The sequence below is a fragment of the Artibeus jamaicensis genome, unplaced genomic scaffold (genome assembly GCF_021234435.1).
Source record: "Artibeus jamaicensis isolate MK-2021 breed Jamaican fruit bat unplaced genomic scaffold, CSHL_Jam_final scaffold_1964, whole genome shotgun sequence".
In the NCBI taxonomy this organism is placed as follows: domain Eukaryota; kingdom Metazoa; phylum Chordata; class Mammalia; order Chiroptera; family Phyllostomidae; genus Artibeus; species Artibeus jamaicensis.
In genome coordinates this window covers 33,694,072-33,716,554 of record NW_026522030.1, presented here as the reverse complement: position 1 = coordinate 33,716,554, position 22,483 = coordinate 33,694,072, and the positions used below count along the sequence as shown (strand labels likewise).

The 22,483-nt window shown below is 40.3% G+C and overlaps 1 protein-coding gene and 1 pseudogene across 2 annotated transcripts in view; both read left to right on the top strand.

Moving 5' to 3' along the window:
• The window catches only part of RORB (RAR related orphan receptor B), a 195,679-nt gene extending 187,191 nt beyond the window's left edge, over positions 1-8,488 (top strand). For both annotated transcript variants that reach the window (XM_053656583.1, XM_037140343.2), the window contains exon 10: positions 1,162-8,488. In XM_053656583.1, the coding sequence (XP_053512558.1) occupies positions 1,162-1,317 (156 nt within the window). In that variant the 3' untranslated portion in view covers positions 1,318-8,488. The remainder of the gene's footprint in view (positions 1-1,161) is intronic.
• A 12,929-nt stretch (positions 8,489-21,417) lies between these two features.
• LOC119045590 (uncharacterized) lies at positions 21,418-21,527 on the top strand (annotated as a pseudogene).
• Positions 21,528-22,483: the final 956 nt, after the last annotated feature.

The window sequence follows — 22,483 nt, the reverse complement described above, 5'->3', positions numbered from 1 at the left end:
GAGTTTTATTGAATTCTATTTTATCGTCACTTTCAAGGGTACCTTTGGTGAGCTATCAAGCCTACACGCTAACAATATTCTCTATGTAACGGCATATCTCGTTCCTACAGTAACAGGATCACAGTGGCATGTGGTTTTAGGCTAATTTTGACACTAAATAGTGGATTCTAAGTGTCCCTAAATTATAAGCACGTTAAAAGCTATAATTGTTCATGTCCTAAGACTTATATAGGATTTGGCAAACCATGGATATTTTGAATTATTACAGAACACGGTCTTCTAGGTATTTGAACTACATTTATACAGAACTCATGTACATAAAACACTGAAACACCTAACAATTTTAAGTGGATATTCTCACAAAAGCTTTTAAAATATCTCCCTAAGGGAGCTAAGTGCCAGTGATGTCTCATATTTTCTCTTGATTAAATACAGGCTTCATTGTATGCGTTACAGCAGAAAAGGATTTGCAGGTAATAGGCAGGCCAGTGAACTTGACAGCAAAGCAGTGCAGGCAATTTTGAATGATACTGCCTATGGTTTAGGCCACACCTTCCTAGTGTGGTCACTTCCCCAAACTAAAAATCTAATATTCACATCGTAAAACCCTGTGGGAAATAAGAGGTACTGATAATATTAGCTAACAATTGTGTTCCATGCTGACAGAGTTCTTAACACTGTAAGAATCACCTCCTTCAGCCCACACAACAGCCCAGTGAGGTCGTTTCTGTGATTAAGCCCATTTTACAAGTGAGAAAACGGCAACATTGTGTCTGACATGGCCACACAGCCCTTCAGCTATTTTGGAGCCAGGATTCCAGCTCAGTCAGCCGGCTGGCAGAGCACCCACTCCTGGCACTGCACCTAGGCTGCCTCCCATACGCGCTTTATTTAAGATCAGTGAATCGGGGAAGCTTGGTCTGGCTTCTTTTCTCTTTATTTTCCCTTTAGAGGATGGTGGGGGGAGGGGCCATGGTGTGAGCATTTTGTTTTGTTTTGTTTTGTTCTAAAGGAAAAGCTGAAAGTGAGCCTTCTTTCTCTCTGAACGTCTTTTTCCAAAGCCATTTCCCTTCATCTGGGGCCAAGAAAGACACTGATTCAGAAGACAGAGCACTAATGAGCTTCCCCCTTTGTCTCCTTCCCTGTCCCTCCATTCTGCAGTTAATAGCCAAGATACCAACCATCACGGCAGTTTGCAACTTGCACGGGGAGAAGCTGCAGGTATTTAAGCAGTCGCATCCAGACATAGTGAATACACTCTTTCCTCCGTTATACAAGGAGCTCTTTAATCCTGACTGTGCCACCGTCTGCAAATGAAGGCAAGGACAGGACTGTCTCATAGCTATGGAATGCATCACCGTTAAGACAAAAGCAATGTGTTCATGAAGACTTAAGAAAATGTCACTACTGCAACATTAGGAATGTCCTGCACTTAATAGAATTATTTTTCACCGCTACAGTTTGAAGAATGTAAATATGCACCTGAGTGGGGCTCTTTTATTTGTTTGTTTGTTTTGAAATGACCATAAATATACAAATATAGGACACTGGGTGTTATCTTTTTTTAATTTTATTTGGGTATGTTTCGGGAGACAACTGTTTATAGAATTTTATTGTAGATATATATGAGAACAGAGCGGTACTTTACATGATTACTTTTCCTGTTGATTGTTCAAATATAATTTAAGAAAATTCCACTTAATAGGCTCACCTATTTCTATGTTTTTAGGTAGTTGATGCATGTGTAAATTTGTAGCTGTCTTGGGAAGCACTGTGCATTATGTAATAAGTATATAATATCTCAGAATATTATATATGAGAAATACATGCACATGCACTATGACTTAAAATATCATACCTATTAGCAAAGGAGACTCAGTCAGGCTCTCTTGTATTATTTACCTTCTGTGTTATATGTTACCTTTATGTTGGACAATCAGGATTTTGTTTTTCCAACCAGAGTTTTCATCTATAGTCAATGGCAGGATAGTACCGATTCAGAAATAAGTCTACAAAAGAGTAATTATAATGCACAGCCTTGGTATAAAACTCTGTTTCTGTCAATGACATCAAAGCCTTGTCAAGATGGTACACACTGGGGATAAAGTACAAGTATTGGAGCCATTTTCCTGTTTTAAGAATTAGGCTACAGGTAATACGTGGAGTCCAGGACTTTTTTGACCAAACAATAGATTTTCACCAGAACACACAAAACACTTTTTTTTTTTGGCTTTCAGATTGTGAAAGAAACTTGACTTTGGTGCTTACTGTGTAGATTCTGTAGATTATGACCACCAGCAATCTTTTCTAATAAGATTAGAGTAAAAGAAGTAAATCTTTGGGACAGCCAGGGTCCCAATGCCATTTCATGTAAACACTATCTCTAACCAATTTGGGGGGGCAGAGAAGAAATAGAAAAAATATACAAAGAAGAAGTTCTTTATATGTATTCTCTTTAATAAGTCATAGATTATCTATAGATTCTCTTTTTTTTTTTTAGAAAAAGCAGCAATAAAGAAGGAGGCCGGACTTTTTATGTCCTTTAATCAGAAGCATCTAATTTTTCCAATTCCAATGTACCGTTTTATAAAAACATTACAAAAACTTGACAGATTGGAAAAGAAGATCTGAGTTACTTTATAAAACAAATACACCCCAAAGCCAACACTATTTTTTATGCAGTTTGAAATTGCTTCCTCCACCTAGCCTAGGATTATTCACTCAGCAACTTTTAAAAGTACAAAATGCAAGAGGTGAGATGAGGAGTCAGGAATCGGGGCTTCAAAGTACAAATTCTCATCTTTCCACCTGTTCTTCCATCCAACTGACCACCAGAAAGCACAAATTCTAAGGAGTGGGCTCTACCTGTGGTCTGAGGCCTTGTGCCTTTGGTCTTATTTGGTCCAAAGTAAAAAAAAAAAAAAATTAAAGGAGGTAGAGGAGAGCTTTCTGTATGGAACAAGGAAAATTATGATCTTCTGCAAGTGTAGCCCAGCTGTCCACCCATGAAGACCTGCCCCTTTTTCCTGGTCAAAGACACCCACACACCTGCTCTGTGAGGTTCCCATCAGGGGACACTTCGAGTTCCTGGCCATCTCTTGTGCCTCCCTGAAGTTACAAGGTTGAGAGCCGTCTCCACGAGGCCACGGAGCTCCTCGCTGATGAGCAGACAGTACTGCTCATCTTTTCTTCGAGAAAACAGAGTCTCTTCCCACCTCATGATTGATGAATTCCAAACCAATGGGGAAAAATAAAAAGACTTTAAAATAATGAATCTCTTTCTCAACTACTGTTATATTCAATTAATTTAACTACATTGAACCAAATTAACTTCAGTGTCTAAGAAGACAGCTGTAGACTGCTTATTATGCCGCTACAGGGACGCCATTCTTTTTGGTGTAAATGTCACTCCTGCTAGCTCTTTGTATAAAGAATTAATTCCAAGAGTCATATTTCCTTCTAATGGAAAGATTACTTTCCTGATTGCTAGGAAAACAGGGTAATAGAAGGCGCTCAATTAAACCAAGCCGTTTCCAAATGCAATGTATGTTTTATGATTGGCTTGTGACAGGCAACGTGCAATATGTGTGCTTGGCGTTTCCCTTCGAGCTTTGAACTTATGTCAGACTTTGTTTTCATCGTTCCGTTGGCCTAGTGTTTTACATTGTCAGCCTGTAATTCCTGCTCAGTTGCAAAGAGGATCATTGGTTTCTCCCAATTTACCTTAGAGGATTGAAATTGGCTCAGTTGATGAAGTGGCTGAGAATTTTTTCCTCCCTTGTCCCACGAGTGATGTAGGAAAAAGATTGTTCCCCACATTTGCCTCAGGAGGTACTGGATTTGAATTTGTGTCATTTCCACTAGTGCAAGCACTTAATTGGGATGGCACAAACCTTTAGAAGCTAGGGGACAGGAAACGGCTAGAGACCAAACCAGAACAGAACAGTGGAAACCAGTACACGCTCGGCCCACTTCAGTTGAGAAAAGAGATTTCTGGGTTTTTGCCAAGGTTGCCAAATCTGTCCCTTAGAAGACAACCAAGTCCTATTTTCACTGGCAACAAAAGCACTTCTAAAAGCTGCCCTTTGAACAACTGCTGTGACTCCGTCTTGAGGTATTTTGAAATTTCGGTCAGAACGACTTCCCTTACCACGTGCAATCTTTGTCTCTTCCCCAGGAACACTCGCCAGTGCTCACGACACGTTGACGATAGAGTGTGCACTGGAGAAAGTGGCCCAGGACTGTCCTTTCCACTCCATGCTTCGTAAACGACAATCACTGCTTGATGCAGCTGTTGCACTGTATCCACTCAGGGATGTTTTATTTTTTAAAAAAGGTACATCAAGAAGGAAGGGAGAAAAAAAACAGGAAAATGACAACAAAATGTAAAGGGCATAAATTCAATATGCCAATAAGAGAACCTCTCTGACAAGGCTTTCAGACAAACGAGCAGTAACTTCATGCTGTAAAGTGAAAATTCAAAATATTTATACCACGTGGACTTGCTGACAAGTTGCTCACAAGTAAGGACAACTCAGTCTCGTTTTCTAAAATCTGCTAAGAGCCAGATAACATGGCTGCTCCATTCATGGGCTGCATGAGCTCAAGCCCTCGAGCTACAAGCGCTGAGCCAGGGAAAGACAGGGATCTCGGTGGCGATAGATAAACTTAACAGGGGAGGTAAAGCTGTACTTGTGGTCTGTGAAGGAAAGGCAAATTTTGGAGAGCATATAGGACAAAAGGGGATCCCAAATCCACCTAACCTCTCACATACACCCCCAGTGTCCATGACTCGGGTCACCTTTGTGTCCCTTTTTCTGTGGCTCTCTTATCCCCAAAGACTGAGAGCTAAAGGTGGAGATGTACTCTTCAAACACAGCCTTTCTAGGTTTCCCTTGTTTTACCACTGTTTTCAGGACTCTGGACTAAAAGACCACTAATTTGGTAGAAATGGAGGATACAATGGTATTCTCTGAATTACATGGGTAATCAAACTTTTTTTGACAGAATTAAGAGATCCTAAATTATAATGAACCGAATATTAACAAGAGGTGTTGGGGGGGGCATCCATACATTCTCTCTCGTATCTGTCAGATCACAACAGTCAAGCTAAACTTTGTAGAAAATCGTACACATGGACAGTCAACTCATGCTCACTCCTACAACCCCACGTGCACCGGGTTGGAGAGCAAAACCAATTCTTGTGTCCTGAGGACAACCTAAAATTTAAGCAGCTTTCTTTCAAAAATGTCAGACACAAATGAGGTATGTTTTGTTCCATGTTCTCTGTTTTCGTTTATTCTAGATGCAAGAAAAGGTTCTACTTCTATCAGAATTTAAAGGAAATAATTTTCCCTGACACTTTTTTTCTCTATGAGCTTTTGTTTCCCAGGAAGTTAGTGTGATTGGCAGTCAGTTCAGGCAAGGACAGCTGTGCCCGACAGAACCACCATTCAGCAGAAACAGCCATAACTTTGCAGTGTGCATCTGTACTGAAGCTTTGCACAAAGTCCCCTGTATAAAGAAGAGAAAAAAGCCCACCATCTGCTTTAGATGCTGTGGTATTTGATTTTCTGTTTCTGTTAGTACAAGGAGCAACTCAATATAAGATAACCATGTGGGTCTTTAGTGAAGAGTTGACAACCAGTTGGGGTGGGAAGAGAAACTCAGGACCAGGGATACATGTTCACGTAAACCAAGGGTTAAAATTCAAAAGCCTAAAAGGGTCAGGGAGTTGATGCAAAGTGAGCACAGGAGTCCCCTGGCGCACCGGCAAGGAAATGTCCCATCCAGAAAGGGCCAACCAATATTTGCTGAAGCTGAAGGGAGACCGAAGCTTCTGACCCTCATAAAATCTCTTGAGCTGTAAATGATGTCAGCTGTTTCAGAGCTTGGTGCAGCCCAGAAAAACACATCTCTGAGCAGAAGAGGGCTCACAGTTCGAATTCTGTGGTTTAAAGCATAGTCAAATTTAGGGGCCTATTTGGCTGGAGAAGTCTGGCCAGGTACAATTCTGCATGATGTTGAGGGAGGGGGAGGGGTAGAGATCTTGCCCTTCTGACACTCAATTTGGTTTCCGTATTTGACTGACACTACGAGAACATATAGTAAGAGGTCAGCTGGAAAAGTAGCAATCTAAAAATGAAAACAATTTAATCATGGCTTATAAAAGACACTTCTATTTGTCTTGCTTAGACTCCCAGCTTCCTAGAGCCAGTTGGCTAGATTTCTTGCCACTTTTTTTTCAAAAGTCAAATGCACAATTTTTATGCTTTTGGGTCTCAACATGTTTCTTTCAACGTGTGGCTTCCATATCTGCAACCAGTTTTTATTTTCCCTCAGTTGGGTCTAAAGAACCCATTGTAGGGTCATGAGCATTAGTCCGCTGTTCTGAAGTGCAGGACGGTGGATTCCTATGCAGCAGAGGTGGGCTGTCTGTTGTGCACTTTTTTCCTAAGCTACTGAAATTCCTCTGAAGTGAATTGGCCACAGCAACGATGTCTCCTGCATGACTGTGAGCACCACCTCCAGTGATCAGAAAAAGCAGCTCCGTGATTGTTCTCACAGCCAGAAATAAAGCACAAGGTTACGGGAATTGGATAACCCGGTTGTGGGAAGTGCAGGGTCTCTGTGCCCCAGCTGGGCGGGATGACCCTTGTATTAAACTGTGTCTGTCACCCTGGCGGTGGCTGCTGGAGAGCGTTCGAATGCCTCCGTCACAGCCACAGGCAGAGACACACTAGGTACGTCCCACGTCCAAGCACAGTATCATCTGCTTCATCTGATTCACACACACACACAAGAATGAAAACTACACCCACAGAAAACTGAGTATGTATTGTAGAAATGTAGAGGAAAAATAAAAATATTTTTTCAAATGTAATTACTTTTAATATATGCTTGTGGAAGGTCTAATACGATGTATGCTGTCTCTGTAATTTTTGCTGTAAATAACTAGAGACAGTGGATACACTGATTTTTCTATGTCTCTGTTTAAGCATAAGACTTTGTAACAATTTTTTTAGAGGGGGAAAAACCAACAAAGAGCAAATATGTACTTGCTTCCTTTCTGCGTGTTATGTACTTCTCAGAAACTGGTGTAACAGTTTAAGCATCTTGACAGGTCATTGGTGTTAACTGTACGCTTCTTTTTGTGATACAGCTGAGAAAGGGACAGGGCTGTCCATTAAATCTGCTCCAAAGAATTTGCATTGAAGATTGGCCTAAGAACTGCAAACCCTACCTGAACTAGACAACATGAAAAAAAAGAAAGTTAAAAAAGAAAAAGAAAGAAAGAAAGAAATGTTGCCTGAATAAGTCATCTTTCTTTGCAGCAATGGCTTTGTCTAAATCCTCTCTGCATGAAATAGCTTAAGGAAAACAAACTCTGCTTTCTGATGAACAAAATATTTTTGTACACGTTTATTTCTTATAACCTGAGGTCAGACTACTCATTCGCTGAAGCCATAACTGACCTTCACCAAATAAATGCTGTAAAGAACCTGGGGGAGAGTTTGGGAGAGACAGAGAGGGAGGAAGATTGAAGGTGTCATGAGCTGTAACAACACGGGCAGGAGCAAGTCTGATGAGCCTGATGCTTTTCCTGCATCCCAAATATGACTTTAAAAGGCTAGTATTTTATGATGATCAATTTATAATAAAAAAAAGATATTTAGATTTAAATGAGACTTTCCAGTATTTTTGAAATCCCTGACAATGCTTCCTTGCTTTTAGGATGGAGAGAAATGATTTTCATATACTTCCAACTTTCAGAGATTTAATGTTTTTACCTGAGCTCCAGCCTCTCTGTGCACAGTGACGAGCGACTCCAAGTCCTGCAGCGGCAGAAACCACGGGTTGTCCGGGGGCGGGCTGCACCTGCCGCCCACAGCAGCACCCTGAGGGGCCGCGTGTGAGCGTGCAGTGGCCTCTCTCATGAGCATGCACACCACTGTTGGCAACGCACAGAAGTTGCATTGCCACATGTATGTAACATAAAAGTATTCACTCTAAAAAAGCCTAATAATCATACTTTTTTAAAAGAATAATGCCTTCTAGAGTCACCAATGGTTTTTCTGGAGCTTAATTACATCATTACCATGTACTACGATTGCCCCATAGAGGCAAAAGGCAAACTACAAATAAACCCAGTGACATCTATAGTTTTAAAATCTACAATTTTCTGATCTCTCTCTCCTTGTTTAATATATAAGCCCTAATTTCTGTGTACGTGAGTAAAACTGCAGCCTGAGTCCTTTAGGAAGTAAGCATTGAGGTTTTGTTTTTTTTTTTTAATCATAAGTATACTAGAATAAAGCAGCGCTCCCTAACAATTAAGGAAAAGAGTTTTATATTACTTTAGAATGTAATAGGTTTTGTCCTTATTTTATGTCCTGTAAATTATTAGTTGAATACTGTTAGCATTCCCTGATAATGCACACATGATTTCTGAATGTTTTCTGTAAATGACAATCAATGTTTATGAAGTCCCCTCCTTTAATGCTGAAGAACATTAAAAGAAGAAAAAAAAAGTCTTGCCTAATTGTTTTCTTTTCCTCCACATAGAACAAGGAGGGGATAAAGAAGACAGACAGAGTGGGCTTTGAGATACATGATCCCATGAATCCTCACCTATTCGGTTGCCTTTTTTTCTAGTAAATAATGGGATTTTTTTTCTGGACATTCTTCTATCCTCATGGACCTGGGTTGAGGTAGAAATGCTCATTGAGAAAAGAACCAGACTTCATTCTAGTCAAAGAGCTTGCCAAGTTGTAATTAAAATGAGAGCAGCATCTCTCAAAGATAATAGCTCTCCTTTTCCAGAACTGTCTAAAAGGCAGCCCCAGCCAGCAGAGCCAGCAGCAACACCTCTGCAAAAAACTTTGTTTAAAAGGGTTGCAGCAGGTTTGAAATAGGTGTGACAACCCCTTCATCTGATGAACGCTTTCAAGTAATAATTAATGATTAAGTCTCCAGGTCTGATTTCTTTTTAAACAAAGCATCACCAAGCTGCTCCATCACCAAAATCAAGGCTCCCCAGCCTCTGACTGCTCTGAATCTGATTTGAAGCCACAGTAGGAAACAATTGAGGGCAATCACAGACTCAGAGCGATGTTGATAAAGCAGCTCTAGGAGAGTCTGACCATTTTTCAGGTGCTTGGAGGTTGTTGCAGTTTGGAGTCTCTAGAGATGAAATGCTTCAAGAATAGAAGTTTAAAGCAAAATTTAATACATTTTAAAACTAGAAGCACTAAGCCATAAGACAAAATGAGCCTTTGAAATCCTTCGGTAAAATTTCCCCCAGCTTCAGTCTTTGGAAACAGTGAAAACCTTCAGTATGTTTCCAGTAACATCTGTACCCAAGGCATCCAGATCCCACGTGACTGTGTTCAGAAGATGCAGAAACAAAACCACACTGGTCTGTCTGTTAGAGCACTGCTTATGTCCTTTGGTTTCTAACCAGCTCTTCAAATAACTAACTAGTCAGGGACAGCAAACATACCATCACAGCCTATCCAGGGCTCATGTCAATTGTCACCAACAATTGACCACAAGACTCTTTAGCTAAAGTTTTCTTTCAGAAACACAGATATGGCTCAGTGGGGTGAGTGCCGGCCTGCAAACCACAGGGTCACCAGTTCGGTCCCCAGTCGGGGCGCATGCCTGGGTTGCGGGCTGGGTCCCTGGTTGAGGGCGCATGAGAGGCAACCACATATTGATGATTCTCTCCCTCTTTCCCCTCCTTTCCCCTCTCTCTAAAAATAGGTAAATGAAATATCATTAAAAAAGAAAAAGAAATGTATCTCTAAGCAGCATTGAGACACAAGATGAAAAGTAACATTTTAAAATTCAGTTTGGACAATGTAAGATGGCAATTATTAACCTTGGATAGCATTACCAAAAATTAAGAATTAAACCCTTGCTGTGCACAAAGCTGTGTTCCATTCATAGATCCTCTTCTTTCCGAGGAAGAACTGGCAACATGTTCCCATAGTCACACCAGGCTAGTGTGACAAGGCGTTTCCAGTCAGCAAAGAAGTCGCCGGAGTTTGGCCTCATACTCACAGTGGCAGCAGCTCCTTGACCCAACTAGAGAAGAGGTGGAAGTGAAGGAAATCTTCTAGTGCCATCTTGATAGGGGGTACCAAGGCTCTATGTTGTGAACATTTTCTCTCGCTGTTTTCGGAACTTGAACTTGCTAAGCTTAACTGGTTGAATAAGTATTATTCTAGGAAATGATAAGATTCCTGACAGCTGTGTCTCATCTTTAATTCTCCCAAGTTCATGGAGCAGGGCATGGCACAGCGTAAGCATTCAATAAATGTGTCAACTACGTGTATTGGAATCCATCCTCCTTTTGTACTATGAGCTGCCCAACTCTCTCCTTGCTGTCATTTCACTGATTTTGCCCTTGAGCAAATCAGCCTCTAGCTGAGATGTCAGGTACAGACTTACTTTTTACCAGAAGCAATGAGAGGTGGAAATAACAGTCCATTGGGAAAGACATTGAAAGAATGCTCTTTCCCTTCCTGTCTCCAAAGACTTAACCAAAAGCAATAAGAGAAGGAACCAGAGTGGCTATTAAAGGTTAGACATATCTTCCCAGATTTCACAGAAGACTCAGCTGAAGAAGAAATAAAAAACAGACCAAGGAGCCTATTTTATAAAACAAATTGGACATAAAAACCTGGTCCTGGCATGTCTTTCTCAAATCCCCCATCTGAATTGATGGAATCTCAAAGTCTCAGTGTAGAAGAAGATAATCTGATCTGATGAACAAAATAAACTAACAAATAACATAGAAACAGCTTCATAGATACAGAGAAGAGACTGACAGCCATCAGAGGGGAGGGGCTATGGAGCTGAGAATAAAAGGTGAAGGGCTTAAGCAAAACAAGACCCTCACAGACACAGAGAACAGTAATCACAGAGAATGGTGATTACCTGAGGGAAAGGGGGTCTGGGGAGGTAGAAGAGGATAAAGGGGGCATAACTGCTGATGGAAAGAGGCTCGACCTGGGGTTGTGAACACACAGTATAATATACAGATAATGTGTTATAGAACTGTGTAGGTGATGTGTACCTCTAAAACCTATATAATTTTGTTAGCCAAAGTCACCCAATAAATTTAATAAATAAAAAAAGAATCTAGAGAACTTACTATTTCTGAGCTATATCATAGCACAAGTAGAAAATTTTAGAGAAGGTCCTGCTTTCTAAGAGGTGGAGACCATGATAGCTGCGACCATGTGTTCCTAATGCAGCAATCAAACAGTAGGCCAAATGGCATCTGAGATGTCATCTTCATCACCGGGTACTTTGCCAGTGGCCAAAGATGAGGGAAGCAAGAGAGAGCTTGAAGAATTCCACAGCAGGTTTGCATGGGCGGGGCCTACTAGGCCTCCACGCATTCCACCAATCAAAAGCAATCCCATGGCACCACAGACAAGCAGAGCTGATGGGAGATGTAGTCTACAAGTGTGCCCACAAGGAAAAGAAAACTGGGTGTGGGAATCACTTAGCAGTCCTAACACAGATGTGAAAGAACTCCAGGAAAGTCTCTAATTTGACTTTCCATCAGATACTGCAACAAACATTTATTCAACAAACATTTATTTCCACTGCTATACGCCAGGCACTGTTCACTGGGAATACAACAGTGACATATGACAGATAGTCTGTCCTGGAGATCTACAGTCTAGGTTCAAGAAAGGTGGATATACAAGAGGATGAAGACATAATACAAATAACTACAAAAGGCAAACTTCATTGCAACTGCTGCACTATCTACAAAAATACTACAGGATGCTCCTACTGATGGTCATTTATTCTCTGTTTAACTCAACCATTACATTCATTATCACCCATCACAGCCTCTTTCTTAAACAATCTTATTTGTTTAATTATTTTCTTAATAGCGACACAAAATTTTCCTTCTCCTATCTTTTACCCCCAGTTACTGCTAGTTGAGATTAAGAACAACAGGTGTATGTCCAAACCTATTTTTATTATCAACATCTTAGTAAAATAGATATTACTTTCACCCCTCACTCCCAGTCTTACTTTTTTCTTCAAACTAAGACTTCTCAGTTACCCCAAGCACTTCTCACAGTGTAATCTGCTCACGAAGTCAAGCATTGTTCACTTGAAGAGTCTCATCAGAATGACACGTAACACAGGTCAGTGACAAGGGGATGAATCAGCGACCCTGTTCATATCAATGATGTCAGTCATAGATACATTTAGAACATGGCTTTTACAGACACTGGTGTTTTAAAATGTAGGTTTTAATACTATTCAAGTATGCTGAGGCCAATAGATCCAGAGGTGATTGCCGTGGAAAAAAGATCACTTGTTACTGACAGTTCCTAGCAGGGTGCCCACCATGTCCTGCAGCGCAGGGCCATGTGTGGAAGCCCCAGGGCCAGTCGGGAGACAGGAGTGAGGAGAAAACCTGGGCCAGAGCTTTTATTGTGGTTTCCATGGGAAAGAAGAAGTGAGGATAGGTAAGCAGACCAGAGATGATTTGTTTGTAGGGACTGTCCAGTTGCCTGGTACCTCGCCCCAGGGTGGTTAAGCTGGGGAGATAGTGGTACCTAGTGCAAGGGCCCAATATAGGAAGGGGTTGGTTGGGGCCTAGGCTCTGGACTGGTTTGTTTGCGTTTGAAAGGGGACGCTCCCAGGCTACCTTTACTATCTCTAGAAACTAACTAGCCCTGGGAGGCGCAGTCCTGAGTCTGTCTAGGATCATCAAGTCCCCACATGTCAAAGCACCAGAATAAAAAGGCATGCTTAATACAGACTGATTTGTGCATATTCGACCCATGGGGGCAAATATCTGGTCTTAAACTTTATGTGTCAAGAATAGAGCAATTTCTTTCTATCGTGTAAGGCCCTTTCTAAGGCTATGTATCTGTTTTTCCCTCTCCATTTTCCCTCCCCTGGGTTCATACTCATACCTTAGGCTCCTCATAATTCCCTACTTCAAAAATTTGTACAAGGTAAAAGCCGAGTCCCAGGTTTCTGAGGTCCCTGCTCTAGCAAAGATTACTCTGTCTCACACAGGGCACCAAAGGAGAGAATTTTTATCTTCAAAGTTTGGGTCATGAAGAAATATGCAGTGACTATGAGGACTAGCAGAAAACACAGAAGTTTTCCATGAGAAGGAGTATCAGTCCATCAATTATACCAGCTCTTATTTATTAAGCACCTAGTAGGGCCAGACATTGTGCCAATCAGTAGTAGATTAGTTTGCTAGGGCTGCTGTAACAAAGAGCCATAAACTGCGTAGCTGAATAGCAAAAACTTATTGCCTCACATTTCTGGAGCCTAGAATCCAAGATCAAGGTATTGGCAGAGTTGGTTTCTTTTGAGGGCTATGAAGAAGCAGCTGTTCCACAGCTCTCCCCCAGCTTTGGGGGTGTGATGGTAATCTTTTGCATTCCTTGGTCTGAAGCAATATCACCCCAATCTCTGCCTTCATCTTTACATGGTGTTCTCCCTGTGTGCGTGTCTGGGAATATAAAAAGGGGAATGTAAAAATTTCCCCTTTTTATAAGGACATGTCATATTGGATTAGGTCACCTTGATGACCTCATTTTAACTTGGTTACCTCTGCAAAGCCTCTGTCTCTAAATAAGGTCACATTCTGAGGCACCAGGGATTAAGAAGCTAACACGTTTTGGGGGGACACAATTCAACTCATAAAATTAGGAAGAAGGTAATGAACAAGTAGACAAATTCCCTCCTCTTGTATAGTGTACAATCCAGTAATACTTTGTGATTTCCCACCCATTCAATGAGATGATGGCATTCCAATTTGATTTCAAGAAAATAAAGGTATTTGTTGAACATCTGTATTGATAAATGGACCATCAATCCACAAAGCACAAAACTTGTTCTTAATGCAGTGGAAAAGGGTCAAAGCAACAACAGAAAATACAAAACAGAGGGAAGAGATGAAGCCTCTTTATTTCTTTGAAGAAAGCTATAAGAAGTATTTGCAAGACAAGTGGATTAAGTGGGCAATCTGAGGTTCAAACGTGGCTAGCCAATTCCAGACACCCCCTCACCCTCTCAGGCACTTTTCCCAGGGATCAAATGTGTCACTTCAGTATTCAAACATGAACTGTAGCTCCAAGTGGTAGCGAAACAGACCTGCAGTAGCAGGGAAGTTGTATCAAAACTGTGATCTATTTGGAGCTACCACTCAAGCACATTAACACCATTCTCCTCTGTAATTTCCATCCTCACTACACCTTACAAACCTAAAGTGGTGCAGACAGATATCTAACATGCTCGGGTAAAATGCTATTTGGATTTTTCCCTTATTATTTTTAAGATAGGCTGCAGCTGACTTACAGTTAAGAGTAGGCGAGTAAGAAAAGCAAAGTCAAGACTTTTCCAAAATACATAGTCACTCTTGTGATCCGCAGTCTATAGAAAGTCCCCCTCCTCACACTCCACATCCACATTATTGGCCCAGGAATTCTTGTTTGTTACAAGGAGGTGAAATTCCTTGTGCACATAATAGACAAGACAAAAAATGACACACGTAGTAACTGTTGATTTTTTTTGTCTTGTCCTTAAAGCAGTTGAGTCCTAAGATGTTCCTAGGCTCAAAAGAAAAAGTAATAAAAATATTAGCTATTAAAATAATCCCTTGGCCCCCAGCTTAATTCTATAGCATCTAACTAAAAGAAAACCTTTATCTTTATTATTTTTGTTAAAAGTAATGGCTTCAGGCTAACTGGGGGGTTGTCTCTCCCTTAAGGCTTCTCTCTCTAAATTCTCCTTTCCAAACCACCATTCCTCCCTGAAATTAGGAATTAAATTCCTAAAAGTAATTTTATCTGAACTAGCGGAGACTCAACTCTCAGATGGTTAAATGGCACCATTCTAAGAGAAATATTAAACTATTTCTTAGCATAACTTCAATCTCTTATCCAGACAGGTTCAAGGTTGCAGTCAGATTGCTCTTTCTAATGCACATTCCAGAGTGGAGTCCCGGATGCTACTTGGATAGTTCCATCCAGCTTCTAGCTTTGACTTCTCATATCTCCCTTCACCCCAGAAAGGACAAATGCCTGCCCAATGGCCCTCAGTGGACTGTGCAGTGAACTCCACTTTAAAGAGAGACTCTTTGGAGAAAGAGCCCAGACATTTGTTCAAAACAATTGATAAAATTTTTTGCACTAATTTTTCACATAGATTGTATCAGCCACTTTTCCTGCTTGTCCCCAAAAGTCAAGGGTAATAATTTCCAAAAGGCAAGGCATTGTGGTCAATATAAAAGAAAAGTCTGAGAGGTTCAATAGAAAGGAGAACTGAGGTCAGGCCTCGCATCCCAGAGTCATGTCTGTTTCCCTCATCCATTCAACACATACTGAGTGTTTACTATGTGCTAAGTATTCTATCAGATCCTGAGGATAAACAGATATTAACCTGGTTCCTTTTCTCAAAGTCTTCATAGTGTAGCAAGTCAGGCAGAACAGCAAACAAACACAATGACAAATTTGGAAGATGTATTCAGAGAGAGGTCTCTGGGAACTATAAAGAAGTAGTGATTAACTCTATTTGAGAACAGTTCTAGGAGAGAATGAGGAAAACTAGAGAAATAGTGCTCTTTGTACTGAGCCCTGAAGAATGGCAAGGTGTTTATCAGAAGAAAGAGTAGTCCTAGTAGTAGAAGCTTCATGTGAAGGGAGGGAGGGGGAGAGAGAGGGGAATAGAGAGAGAGAGGAAAGGAGACTAGAATATGGAGCAACTGGCAGTTTACATTCCAAATATAATCCACCCCAGACATATTTTGTTTGGTTTACACTTACTTAGGAAATTCCATATAAAATCAGAATCTCCAAATTCTTTCATAAAAAATAGAAATTCCAGCAACATTGTTCCCATATTCCCAATTGGAAAAACTGAGTAGTGCCCAGTCAGGGCTGCCTCTTTTAAACAGTTTGTTTTCTCTAGTTTTACACTTTACTCATTTCCTACCAGCCTGACTCCTTAGACATTGAATACATGGTGAGTAATGATGGAAGATTAGTGGGGAAAAGTCAACGGTAAGTTGGTTTGGAGGGCTCTGAAATACCTACCTGAAAAGTCTAGTTTTAGCTCATTGTTTCCATAACCGCGCCCTCACAGAACTTGTCCTCCACAAACTGGATTGAATTATTGGTTTGTTTTTTCTTCTAAGTATTTTTTAAAACATTGGTTCTAATTGCCACCAATCTAAATTGATGTACCGGGGGGAGAAATGCCTGTTATGTATAATCACAACTACCTGCTCAGAAAGACAGTTTCTATGAATTAGAAAACCCTCAGTTCTGTTGAGACTTAATCATTTGGGACTCCCAAGTTTTGGAAAAGGTTTCCAAATTACCAAGGCTCTCTAAGAGAGAGTACCTCGGGTAAGAAAGGAGATGACACCAAGAAAGGACCCGATGAGATCATGACACGTGGGCCAAAGGATGGGCCAAAGGATCAAGGAGAAACTCCCAGTCACACGATGTTCCAACGAGTTTTAAGAACAGGGATAGCAAAGTGTGGCTTTAGGTTGTCTGCTGCTCGGCGGACAAAATGGTGTCCCACCTGATCCCCACGGCGACTCCTGATTTTCAGTTCAGTCATCTTCAAAATGATCTGTGTGACCTTGAGGATTTAAATACCCAGAAACTTACAGAAATCTTTAGAAGAGGTTTAGACTTTCATGGGGCATGGAACTGTGTGCTAAAACCACATCTCACAGAACAGGAAAACCCTGGCTAACATTAAATTTATACTAGACGTTAATCACTGAGAAAACAATACCAAAAACAAAAATATTCTTTAGTTCTTTCATGGCTAATCTTAACACGTGATAATGTATTATTTTTCATTAAGGAGCAACTGACCCCCAGGAGCTCTGACATGTGAACACGTTTGATGAACACAAAGCTGGAAACGACTTCCTGAGACTCTCTAGCTCTCTACTCGGAAAGTGGTTCATGGAACTCAACCTGAGGGAAACTGGGGGGTATTTTCTCCAAGGCCCCACTTGCCTTTCAGGAAGATAATGCCCTTACAGGCAAAGAGCCTGGCAAGGTCTATGTCAGTTTACCGGATTGCCCTTTGTTAATGAGCGAGCGCAACTCTACCTGGCTTGGATTTGAATTGCAAAGTCTCACCAGCTGGAGAAACAGCTTTGGTCTATAATTTACCTCCTGGCTCCTGGTCCTTGTGCCTGATAGATGCAAATCCCCAAGCTTCCCATTCCGAATGGTGTCTGTAGTGAAGCTTGGGTCTCACAGTAAATCATCAACTCATAATTCTGCCTGTAGCTGGAATGAAATGTGTCCCTCAGATTTCCCAGTCTGGAGACTCTTGCCAAGATAACAAAGGCCTGCCAGGTGGTTGAGGCTCAGCAAGCATCTGCTCAGCTTCGTGTCTGACCAAAATGACCACTGGGATGCATGTATTCCACAGATGTGTTGTCAGAATCAGCAGCGAAAAAAAAGACCTCAACATCTGCCCTTAAAAGGAAGCCGTATGTTGTAATTCATTACTAAATAAATAATGCCCATATATCCACTATGTCCTTGAGCACAGAATCTCATGTCCCTTTTGAAAAGGGCATAGATAATTGAAAAAGTAAATATGAGGCAGAGGTAGCCAAGTCAGATGTCAGATCAAGTTAACACATACTGATTGAGCACTCACTGGAACAACAGCAACTCATCACTGTAGACTTCTTTACATCTTACAACGTCTTCCACGTATATTCTTCACCTGGGCATCATGACAGCCCATTATAGGAAAAACGGGTGTTAGAGAGATCACCAATGCTTGTAAGCGGTACTTTCAAAATTCAACTACAGAAGTAGTTGATTTTCCACCATAAAATGTAGAGTATAACCAAGAAATAAAAGGAATTCCTTCAGATCTTAAGAGATTAAGATTTGGGTGATTCATAATATTATTAAAATAAATTCCACCACTAAAAGAAATTATATGTCACATTATGTTATTACTATATTAATATTACCCTTTTTTAACACACCAGCAGTGTTAAAAATGCTTCTTAAAAACCATAAACTAAATGTCACATCTAACATGTCTGGGTTCAAATAAATGTTATATTAGAATAAATTAAAGGAGAAGCGTTTACAGTTTTACTAACATCTGCCAACAAGATGTTTAAAATTAAAACTCTAATTAATTATAATAGAAGGAAACCATGTATATCTTATAAAGAGATTTAGATAATCAGTACAACCATTAGGAAAACAGAAACAAATCATCTGTATATTTTAAATAACATAATGCATAACTAGAAAATCCAAATGACTACTTTTCAAAATTTCATTCAAATTAAAAAGATCATTTTATTTGATGGCTGCATGGATGGTAAATATGCAAAAAATCTACATTTGAAAATTCTCAGTAAGAAATAAAATGGAAAAAATCTCATTTACTACAATAATAAATACTATAACATTCCAATGACAAATTTAACAATAAAAGTACAGAACCTATATGAACAAAATTATAAACAAGAGACAGAAAAAAGACTCAACATACTTCATTTTTGAAGGAAAAAGAAAAGAAACAATATAAGGGACAATGGGTAGAAAACAAAGTGACTCAAAAATAGGTGTATGCATACTGATACTTTATAAGAGATGTGTTAATGCCCCCTTTTAAAGGTAAAAGCATGAATTAGATTTAAATATATAATGTCTTCAAAGAGAGCTCTAAAACAAAATGACAATTAAAAATAAAGAAGTGGAAAAAAGCTTCCCTATATAAATGCTAACAAAAAAAGATTGTTTTAAGGATGTAGAAATAGTAATTGGACAAAAATAAAATTCAAGAAAACTAGAATATGGACTACTTAGTATTTTTTACAGTCACTAATTCACCTAGAAGATTTAATGGTCATCTACTTTTCATGTCCTGAGCAATGCCGTTTTGAAGTGTATAGAGCACACTCAGAGTTCCAAGGTGAAACCGAGAAGACCACCGTGGACAAAAATCACACAGAGCTCAGATCCTAGAAGATCAAACAGATGTTTTGTCGAGAAAATTTAGGGAAGACTTTAATAACACAGTTATCAAGTTTGATCTAAGAGAAAAATATTTCACTTGTACCCAATAAACAAAGAATGCACACTATTTCCAAACACGCAGAACATTCATAAAAATTGACTGTATCGAGTTATAGCGAACCTCTCAGTAAAAACCCACAGGAAGTTACTCACCACAACAGAAAAATTAGAAATAAAGCAACAAAATAAAGATCCTTAGTGCCACCAAAAAATAGAAATAAAAATAAAAGCACCTAGCAATTTAAAAGTAAACTTCTAAGTAATTCCTAGATCAAAAAGGAAATCAAAACTTAAATTATGAATGACAGACATTAGAATAATGTGAGCACTAAATACCGGTGCTGATGGGGTACACCCATGTGGAACTCTGAAAGACACATATATATGCTTTAGAAAATAAAACTAAACTTTCAGCTGGAGAAATTAAAATAAGAAAACACAAACAAAATGGAAAGAATAATGTAGACAAAAGCAGAAATTAGCCAAAATTAAGCAGAGTTCTACGATAAACAAAAAGTTGCCTTTTGAAAAACCTGTAAAATGAACAGACTTCTGACAGGTTGGACTCTGGGAGGCGGAGGGATGGGAACTGCTACAAGTGTCAGCGTTAGCAGGAGAATTTAACCACATGTATGCCTGCACCATCGTTTTATCAGGTTTTTCCAGGGACTCTCACCTCTCTCTGCCCTTCACTATTGCCTTAGTCTTCTAACCAAGCTCCCTACAGGCTATTCTCCTCCCAGGACCAAAAACAAATCTTTAACATCTCAAGTCACAGCACATCTTTCCTCTGCTCAAATCCTCCTAGTGGCTTTCCATCTCCTTGAGAGTTAAAATCCAAACATACAAGGCACTGTAGAATCTGCCTTCCTCCCCCCCTTTTGACCTTCTCTCCTGCCACTCACCACCTCCCACTGCCAGTGACTGCACTGTGTTCTCCCCTCTTTAACTAACGTGACCTCCTTTCTGTTCCTTTCCAAGTATGTGCCAACTCAGTGCCTTTGATCTTGTGGTTCCGTCTGCCTGCAAAGCTCTTCCACAAATGTCCACATGGCTGACCCCCAGTCTTCCTGCAGGCTTCAGGAGAGGCCTTCTCTGTCCCAGTCTCTACAACAAGCACCACCTCCACCTTCCTCTCTGTCCCCCTCATGCTGTTTCATTATTCTTCATTGTGTTTGTAATCCATTAACTGGTGCATAGTAAAGAAATAACCTCACCCAAAGAGAGGTCTGGATTTTTCCTTAAGCTGCTAGGAGATGGTCTCCAGGCCCCTGGGATGACCTGCATGAGAGAAGCATCTTTGTCTGAGGCTTTGGTCACTAGAAAGCCTAACAATGGGATCTATGGTGGGGGCTTTAGGTCTTGCCGCACTGGTTCTGACTTCCACAGGAACAGGAGACTCAAGGTATCAGACCAACTTCTCAAGGGACTGGAGGCTAAAAGACAGCTCGGCAGGTAGTATGTGATCAAGCACAGAATATGCCAGATGCCAAAGCTCAGGCCAGCTCTCCTGACCGGCATAATACGTGTGTACTGTCGTATATCAGTTCAGGGGAAGGTAATGCTGCCATGACACCGAGGGGAGGGGCAGCCGGAAGCTTCCTCTTTACGCCCGTCGCCCGTCGAAGACTGTACCCTGTGCATCTCTTCCTTTTTCTGGTTCTAATTTGTATCCTTTTTCCTGTAATAAACCATATCCATGAATGCAACAGCCTTTAGCAGGTTCTCTGAGTGCTTCTAGCAAATTATCAAATCTGGGAAGAACTTTGAGCACTATTGGTGTCAGAAGTGAAGGCAGACTTCTGAGAACTGTTCCCTCAGAACTTGCTGATTAGCTAACTCTGGGTAATTGGATTATCATCTCTCTCCCACCTCCTCTCCAATTAGTCAGCTTCACACGGTGGTTCGCTGCTATATAACTCAAGCACAGAACTGTATCTTATACACAGAATCAGCACAAATAAATATTTATTGAATTGACTAATTAATCCGAGAAGATAAAACAATTCACTTTCAAGGGACAAAAGTTGCATTGAATTTTGCAGGAATAAGTGCTAGAAGACAATAAAATGCTATTTATCAAATTTCAGGAAAAAAATTTAAAATGTTTACCCAAGAATCCTATATTCCACCAATGTGTTTCTAAGTGAAAATGCAAAAAAATCATATTCAAATATGCAAGACTGCAAAAGAATAGCAATTAGATACCTTTCTTGGATCTTTAAAGAAGAACCTTTTCTAAGACATCAACCAAAACACTGAAGGATGAGCCAAACACAAAGAAAACATAAAAATAATGGTATAGTAATAATAATTAATAGTTGTTGTTATCGCTTCTGGGCCTTTTGGCTAAGATCAAGTGTAACAGTGCTTACTATATGCTGGATACGCTCCTAGGTGCGTATTAAAATTCATTTAAATCTTTTTGTGCAAACCAGTGATGTAGCTACTATTATTGTTCCCCATTGTCAGCGAGGAAGGCAAGACATAGAGACACCAACAAGAGGTAGGACCAGGATTTGAACCTCGGCACTCTCGCTCCAAATATAAAACTGAGCCTTCACACAACACTGCCTTTAATAAACCTCGAAACATAATCACAAAAGTTACTTGATTAATCTAAGTAACTACTTCACTTATTATTACAAAATCAAAAACTAAAAAAAGAGTTTTTATTTCAAATAATACAGCACAGAATCCCAGAAAAAAATGAATGAAGATTCAAAAAAAAGTGGAGAATGCATCTTTAAAGCAGAGGTACTAAATTCATCATCTGTAAATAAAAATGAAAATTGTTTTTTTAAGTTTGACATTATTAATTACATAAATATAAGCCCAACCACTCATTAAAACATTTAAAAGAATATCTAGGCCCTGGCTGGGTGGCGCAGCTGATTAGAGAGTCACCCTGATAGGCCAAGGTTTGCGTTTCGTCCCCAGTCAGGGCACATACAGGAAGCGATCAGCGAACCCATGAACGGGTGGGACAACGAAGCAGTGTCTCTCTGTCTCCCTCTCCCCCTCTCGTTCTCTCTAAATCATTAAATCATTTTTTTTAAACCAAAAGGATATCTAGCTTTGATTCAAATCAAACTTCCATGAAAACCACCTAAAGATACTAGGTTGCTGGCAGGGCAGGAGTTTCAGGGCAGAAGAAGCAGCCCCTTGGCCCAGGACACCTGGAACATGGGGACCACCCTGTCCTGCCTGTCCCCTGCCTTGACCCTCAGAGGATCAGAAAAGACTCATAAAAACAAATCCCTGGGAGTTCCAGTCCAAATGGTGACACAGGTGAACTGCTGTCCTCCTGTGAACACACCAGTTGTATAGCTACACACAGAACAATTCCTTCCGAGAAATTCAGAAAATAGCTGAGTGACACCTACACAGCAGGT